This window comes from Balaenoptera ricei, chromosome 9, assembly GCF_028023285.1.
Source record: "Balaenoptera ricei isolate mBalRic1 chromosome 9, mBalRic1.hap2, whole genome shotgun sequence".
Taxonomy (NCBI): Eukaryota; Metazoa; Chordata; class Mammalia; order Artiodactyla; family Balaenopteridae; genus Balaenoptera; species Balaenoptera ricei.
Window position 1 is genome coordinate 75,224,370 of NC_082647.1, and position 8,588 is coordinate 75,232,957.

Genomic DNA, 8,588 nt, shown 5'->3' on the forward strand with positions numbered 1-8,588 from the left:
TGTAGTGGGTTGAATTGTGTCTCCCAGAAAGATATGTTTAAGTCCTAATCCCCAGTATCTGAATGTGACCTTCTTGGGAAATAGTTATTTGCAGATGAGATGAATTAAGATGAAGTCATACTATGCCTAGTGCCTAGGATTAGGACCTAGTGAACCCTAAATCCAATGACTGGCATCCATGTAAGAAAGGGAGAAGACACAGAGACACAGGGGAAAAGGCCATGTGAAGACAGAGGCAAAGATTGGAGAGCTGCACCTACAAGCCGATGAATGCCAAGGATTGCCCGAAGTCACCAGCAGCTAGGACGAGGCAAGGAAGGATTCTTCTCTAGAGCCTTTGATGGGAGCATTGCACTACTGACACCTTGATTTTGGGCATCTAGCTCCAGAACTGTGAGAGAGTGAATATCTGTTGTTTTTAAGCCACCCAGTTTGTGATTTTTTGTTTTTCTTTTTTTATAGTAGCCCTTGGAAGCTAATATAGTCCCTCAGTTCACTCCTGAAATTATTTTAATTGATAAATATGCAGGTATGTTATCAAATGACAAACTTAGAAATAACATCAATAATCCATAAAGTGTGTTTTATATATTATATTAGCTTAAGTTTGAGGATAACACTTTGAAAATGAGATTATAGGCAGAACTATGGCAGCTAGATAATTGGCTCTTGATGGGTACCTCAAATACATAAAGCTTAAAAGATCTGATTTAGTTCCATTTTTCCTTTCAAGTCTATGATTCCATTTGAAAATCTCAGCAAATTTTTCTTCTGAGAGAAATTACTGTTAATATCATGTTAGGAAATAATCTACATAATTTCTAAATATGAATCTTCTACTTAAATCCTTTTAAAATACTACCATATTTTAATAGTTGTGTAATACAGCTTGGCATTTTATTAATAATATAGGTGAAATGAGCAATTTTTTTTCTATATTCAGTATATTAAACCAAAATCATTTTGCTTACATCCTTGAGATTTTCTTAGAGAAATAAAATTTGGAATTTCTTCTTGTTATGCTTTTGTAGTTGTGATGCAGATATTTCACGGATCTTGATCCGTGTAACAGATCAGCTGTAATTTTTTTAATTAGGCTTTACCTTTTTCAAGACTATATCTTATATAACTATCAGTTCTCTATTGCTCCCACAGCAAACTACCACAAATTTAAGAGCTTAAAACAACACACTTTTTTTTTGTTTGTTTGTTTCATTATTCTAGTAAATTGTTTTGGCCCTCTTGTGCTTTAAATCTATATCTTTTTGGCTAGGCACTATGTGAGTTGTATTTGTCTGTGCTTTCCACAGGACAGACACCACAGAAACTTTTTTTTTTTTAATTAATTTATTTATTTGGCTGTGTTGGGTCTTCGTTTCTGTGCGAGGGCTTTCTCTAGTTGCGGCGAGCGGGGGCCACTCTTCATCGCTGTGCGCGGGCCTCTCACTGTCACGGCCTCTCTTGTTGCGGAGCACAGGCTCCAGACACGCAGGCTCAGTAGTTGTGGCTCACGGGCCCAGTTGCTCCGCGGCATGTGGGATCTTCCCAGACCAGGGCTCGAACCCGTGTCCCCTGCATTGGCAGGCAGATTCTCAACCACTGCGCCACCAGGGAAGCCCCAACACACATTTTTATATCACTGTTTAAGTCTGAAGTCCTAGTAGGCTCAGCCGGGGTCCTCTGCTTAGCCTCTCACAAAGGTGAGATCAAGGTGTTGGCTGGGCTGTGTTCCCTCCCGGAGGCCCTGGGGGAGCATCTGCTTCCAGACTTACGCTGTCAGCCAGATTTAGCGGTTGCTGTTGTAGTGCCTAGGTCCCTGTGTTCTTGCTGCCTGTCAGCAGGGTGGCAGTGGGGCTGGCGTTTGCTCCTGGAGGTGACCCACGTTCCTTCTCACACTTTCCACGTGGCACCCCTCCAGCAACAGCAGGTCAAGTTCCTCTCACACTTCTGATTTCTCTGATTTCTCTTGCTGCATCTCTCTGACTCCAGCTGAAGAAAGCGGTCTCCTTTTAAGAACTTATGTGATTAGATTGGGCCCACGCAGATAATTCAGAACACTCTCCCTTTGTTAACCTTTATAAACTTAGTTACATCTCTTTTGCCATGTAATAAAACGTATTCACAAGTTCCAGGGATTAGGGCACAGACATCTTTGTGGGGGATTGGGGCATTTTGCCCACCGTAAGTAACTAATATCAACAGTTTTGATAATTAGTTGCATTAATTATAAAAAGTATTAACCCTACTAAAAATAATTATAAAAATAATTAAAATAATTATAAATATAAATACAAAAAAGATATTATAGTATATTTAGTTAGTACAAGAACCCTGTACCTCCCTGTATCCATATATTATAAAGTATAATGAGAATGTTTGCTAAGAGGTAAGAAATTCAGAAATTATCTTACACCACAGAAAACACACTTCTTTGTGGAAAAGGTTAATAAACTGAAATGTCATTCCCCTAACGATAGTTGAATTGTACAACATTATTTACTTATTTTGAGATTCTAGCCAACTTTCATTGCTTGAAATTAATTGGATACCCACACCTCTTAGGAGTAGGCTAGAAAGTCCACACACAAACCATGTCCCCATCATTTCTCATTTATCTTACAGTTTGCTGCTGAGTAGCAGGGGACTTGAATTTCTTTCTCATTTGGTACCAGTAGCTCCATGTGGTTACAAATGACTCTCTTAAGATAACGGAAGCTTCTTCAAGTCAGAGACTCTGACTTGTTCAGATTTGTATCACCAGTGCCTGGCACATTACAGATGTTCCACAAATATTTGTTGAAAAATGACTGAGCTCATGAATATCACAGCTAACAAATGTTTATTAAACAGCCAGTGTGTACAAGTTGATCACCCATTGATTCAGTGTTTACTGAATGATCTCGTGCCTTCAAGCCATCACTACCTGATTTCTTTCTGATTATTCTTGGCCACTGTTGCTGTAAAAGAACAGAGGTCTCTACTACAGGTGATTTAGTACAAAAAGCCTGAACTAGAAGCCAGGTGCCTTGAATTCTGCTCTGATATTAATAAATTGTATGATTCCCAAGCAAATTAATTAATTTCTGAGCCCCAGCTTACTCATCTATAAAATGAAGATGTAAAATAAGATCCTTAAAATTTCTTCCAGCTTTTAAATTTGTACACTTAGAATTTTTCTTTTGAAGTAAAATGGGAAACTTGAAAGATAAAAGAGTTCAAGATTGATCCTAAACATAAACCCTCATAATTGTTTTTAGCCCTTGTCTGGCTGTTAGCATTCATAAGATGCAAGTCGTTTTACCTTAAACCTTAACTGCCTTTATTTTTAATGTCTTTAAGAATTTTGTCTCAACCATTTATTTATCCTTTCATTTAATTTTTCAAGACTGAAAGAGAAAGAAAAGTTCAATGAGACACCTCAAATGCAATTTTTTTTGGATAAAACAAACATATAAAGAATAGGGGGTAATATCTGACATGGGCAAACTTGAACCTATAGATTTTCTATTAGTAAGTCAAAAGCAGGGCCAGGTAAAATAAGTCAGCTGAATTGAATTTTCTTATTATCCAAGTTCTACTATCAGACTGGGAAAACATTGCTTCTTTCCCTTAAGTAACAATTTTAAGGGAAGGGCTAAAGCTAATAGTTTATCCATTATGAACGTGACGATATACCAATTAACCAAATTTTTATGTGCCCCACCCATTATACACAAAAATGAAAGGACTTTTTTCTTAAATACAGAAGTAGTTAGTTCCAGTAGAACTATCTTATAACTTAAAGAGAGAATGTATGAGGATCAGTCCGTGTACCAGAACCTAATAGTCTTAATTCTGCGAGACCTAAAAACTCTGTTAAATTTGAAATGTAGTGTTAGCCCGACTCTCATTTTTGCCTTGTGAAGAAACTCAGTACACTACAAAATTATTAACTGATTTTATTTGAAGTAGTTCTAAGGTATTTCCTGCTTCTAGGCATTATATTCAAAACCTAGACAATCGTTTTTAAGGAAGGGCGGACATGAGCCTTGAACATTATGTATTGTTATACCTGGAAGAGATTTTTGAGATCATCTGTTAGAAACCCTCTTATTTTGTAGATAAGGAAACTGAGGAAACAGCTTTTATTTTCAGTTCTTAGCAGAATCATGACTTTAAAGTCATGTACTGCACTGTGTGTTTGATGGCATTTTAAAATAAAAACATGAAGTATTTTGCAACTACTCAAAAGTATAGTATGACCAGAAGATAAATTATTTTAAATTATAATTTCATTTAGATAAAGTGAATTACTATTCATTTACTGTTTTTCTGTTTAGGTGAAAAGAGATTTGAATGTCCGGAATGTTCTAAAAGATTTATGCGGAGTGATCATCTCTCCAAACATGTCAAAACACACCAGAATAAGAAAGGTGGTGGGACAGCTCTTGCCATTGTTACCTCCGGAGAACTGGACTCATCTGTAACAGAGGTGCTTGGCTCCCCAAGAATTGTCACAGTTGCAGCCATTTCTCAAGATTCAAACCCAGCAACTCCCAATGTTTCAACCAACATGGAAGAATTCTGAAAATTTATTTATAACAGAGACCTCTAGTGCTGCACTTAAGTTTACACACATTTGAAAATCTGGAAATGGGCTGGTCAGGTGAATTACAAAGTAGGAAATCATGTTTTCATTCTTGGCTTCTTTAAGTATTCCAAGATTTTGGGTCAGCACATGAAGTGTTGAATTTTTAAAAATATAAAAAGCAAACTGATGTACTGGAAACAGATAGAAAAGTATTTCCTCCATATTATATGTTGTAGTTATTTGGAGATCTATCACATAATTTTTAAACTGAATCTTCCCCTTTCTTAACATCATGTGTTAACGTGTTTAAAAAGACAGACCTCAGTAGTTTGCAGGCTGGACCTTAATTGGACTTGTTTTCTTTGAAAGTACTTTGTTATAAATTCAGTCAGTAATAATTTATGTGGATTTATTTTTTTTTTGCAATAGCACAGGAAACAAATAGTTAACTGATGATAGAGATAATACTTTATTTCCTTAGCTTGATTTTTGGAAAATCAACTGAAAATAGTTTTGGCCGTCTTTTCTAAATATTAGAAATTCTTCAACAGCTGAATTAGGTAAGTTCCAAAAAAGTAATCTGAGAGGCTATCTCAGATCTTTATTACCACTACATTGTAGTAGTGCGTATGCAGACAATCAGTGAAGTCCAAGTACTTTCTCCATTTGGAGACACAAGAGGAACTTAGAGCTAAACCTTAGGTTAACTTTTAGATTGAAACCTTAGGAAAATACTGGGGGGAAAACAAAACTCATAATAGCTTCAGAAAAATAAAATGAGGCAGTTTAACAGGTAAGGTTTTGAAGTTAGGATTGATTATATTCCTAACCCTAGGTTGAACCACAAAGTTCATTTTAAATGTTTATATTGGAAATATTTGCATAGAGTTTAAATCGTTCTGTAGTTTCATATTCTGTAAATATGAGTTATGTTGACAATGTGCAAAATTCTTTATGCTTTGACTTGGTAGCCAAAGAAAGAATTATCACACTTTTTTTAAGGCCAGCAGAAAATTATCTTTTAACTGCATTACAATTTCTGTTTTCCTCTTTACTAAAAATTAGCGAATCCCATTTTATTTCTAGCACTGTGTTAGAGGCTGATTAAGAATTTATAACACAGTCATGTCTTTATGTTATGCCAATAACTGAATTTTCCCTAAGAAGACAGCCTAACAAATATATAACAGATGTGATACTATGAAACAAAAATTATTTTTTAAAAATCAGAATAATTTCAGTCAATTAAGTGACTAAAGAAAAAATATTTCATTGTTTATACAAGGGTCTTAATAGGAAAGATGGCCAAAAGTTTCATATAAAAAAAATTGGGAGTATACCAGTAGCTTAAATATTAGTAAGATATTTCATATTTTAAAAATATATTTACAAAGAATTATAATGGAATTGGAATTGACCATTTGAAAACTAAAGTTTTTAACTGCTCGGTTTATTAACACCATTAGTTTGGGGATTGTTTGAATATAGGTGTATGTTTTCTTGTGCATTCCCTATTATTTCAGGAAAAGTACTACTCATGCGAATTCTCTTCCGAAATTGTGATGTTTCTTGTATTTTTGATGAAGGAGAAATACTGTAATGATCACTGTTTACACTATGTACACTTTAGGCCAGCCCTTTGTAGCGTTATATAAAACTGAAGGTCTTTTGTGCTTTCAGTTTGTATAAAAAAGCTTTGAGATTAAAGGAAAAAAAAATTTTTACACTGTGGTTATAAATTTCAAGTTTCTTAAAGCTTTTGTAGACTTGTAACAAAGTCTTTAAATTTTAGTTGGATTTTGTAAATTGTTTTGTATATTTTATTTAACGTACTCTTAACAACTGATGTATCTGGCTTTAAAACATCAGAATCAGTTTGTTGCTTTGTTTGGTACAGAGGAGCATTTGGTAGTATTAATTTTAATTTTATTATATAGGAGCTGAAACATCAAATATATATTTTATCTATCATTATGCTACACAATCAGTGCTATAAATTTTTTTATGCAAAGAAACTTTCGTAATGTTTGAATCATGTTTCCTCAGAGTGACACTTTTTGTTGTTGTTAATACCGAGTATGAGCTCTCTGCACCATTATTCCATGAACCAATTTTAATGCATACCTATGTATGCTCCTCAGAAATCGAAGTTATTTTTTAATCAACAATGAGGCCTATTATAAATTTAACAAACTGAATCTGGATAGCTTTATAGCATATAAAATATATTAATTTGTGTTAGCAGGTGCACATTTCACCACTGAAATTAGAAATCTTTTGAAAGTCTGTTCTGCATACCATTCTGAATCCACTCTTCTGTCTTATAAGAATCGTAAATTTCAGTGTCCTTTATTTGACTCAGTGGGATATAGCTGTTATAAGTAATAGGGCACAGATGTGCAGTAGAGTCTTGTTTAATGACATTTCACTGTTCATTCCCTTTGCCACTGTTATAAAACTTTTCTTTATTGTAATTATCAGTGCAAAGCTATGTATTTATCATGGTAGAACTCCAGTGTTAGAATAGTTTTTTCTTACAGTATACTTTCTTTGGTTAGGTTTGTGTATGTGTTGCTGATTACATTAGAACTTGATGTTAAGTCATTATTTATCACACTCTCATGAGAGCAGTAATAAAAGTGTGTAATCTAGGAGAAAAAGTTAATTTGTCAAACTTAGATAAGCATGATGTTTAGGTCCTATTTTTCAATTTTATAACTGTTTTATTGCAACAATATTTGTATTTAAGTCTTCATTTTAATGCCTTGTGGTGTTTTTTTATGCATGTCACTAAGTTGTCATCCCACATAAATTGATGTGCAGCATAGGGTATTAAATCTACATAATGATTTTAAAACAGAAATAGTTGATGGTAAAATGTAAATGTTTTGCAAAAATTCCTTATAAAAAGTTTTGTAGTAACATTTCACTTGTAAATTTTTTTTTGTAAAAAAAAAAAAAGAAAAAAAAAAAGAGTCCAGAAAAAATCCTGTTTCCCATATCCTAGAATTTAGACAATTATTCTGCCAGCAAAGCCTCTGGGGCTGTAATTGACATTTTTACAGTGCTGATTTGTATAAAATTTGTTTTTTGTGGATTTGGAAATAAAATCATGTACAAGTTGTTGCCTGCAATAACAATTGCAAGTAACCTATTAAAAATTCCCTTGAGTTTAACATGTTTCTTCATTTAATTATGTATGCTATAAAACAGCAATAAATTGTTTGAACTATCAACCTTTTTATAATGATGAACACTGGAAAGTAAATGCTTCTCACTAGAAAACATATTGGCAACTCTTCATAATTCCTGGTATTAAGATCTGGTCACCATTTCTCTGAACGTACCGCCAAAGAACACCAATTCAAATTTCATGTTAATTTGTAGCCATTGCTCTAGACATGTATGGAAATTAAAATTTGATTTAGGGACATTTTTTACTTAAATATTTTTAAGCGATAAATGTTAGGAAATTGTAGGAAGACCTAAAAATGAAAACATAATTAAGATGTTGTTTAAGCTTACAGAAACACTAAGAAGCAATGTATGCCATGTATATAGATGCCACAGTCTATAAGCAGAAGCTATTGTCTTTTCCTCTTGGGAGAGCCCTGCAAATCTCATGCAGCACCTTAACGGACATAATGAATACATTACTATAACAACTAGTTATCGGACTTCCAAACCCAGGCCAGATTAGCTACAGCCAAGTGAGGGGCAGGGGATGTTAGGCAGCAGGGAAGTACATTGATCTACGCAGGGAAGTACATTGATTTACTAACAGAAGACGCCGAAAATTCTTTTTAAATCTGTAGCGATCAAGGCTTACATAGTGTTTGGGTAGATCGCGTTGTATAGTAAAACCCTAAGGTAAAGACATGGCTAGTGTAATAATATGTGTTCGTAACAATTCCTGAATCAAGAAACAGTTAAATTAATTCTCTGCCAAACAAGACTAGTAAGGAATAAATTTTTCAAAAGATTTGTATCAAACTAAAAATGTATACTTCAGTTATCT

At 34.1% G+C, this 8,588-nt stretch overlaps 1 protein-coding gene across 2 annotated transcripts in view; it reads left to right on the plus strand.

Annotated features, from left to right (window-relative positions):
* SP4 (Sp4 transcription factor) overlaps window positions 1–7,746 on the plus strand; it is a 73,533-nt gene extending 65,787 nt beyond the window's left edge. The window contains exons 6-7 of one of the 2 annotated variants that reach the window (XR_009505070.1): window positions 463–529; window positions 4,320–4,368. Coding sequence is in view for 1 of the 2 variants with exons in the window: in XM_059933973.1 (XP_059789956.1) it covers window positions 4,320–4,567 (248 nt within the window). In the remaining variant the exon portion in view is untranslated. Of the gene's footprint in view, window positions 1–462; window positions 530–4,319 lie in introns of both variants that reach the window. The other variant, XM_059933973.1, reaches the window with a different exon arrangement.
* Window positions 7,747–8,588: the final 842 nt, after the last annotated feature.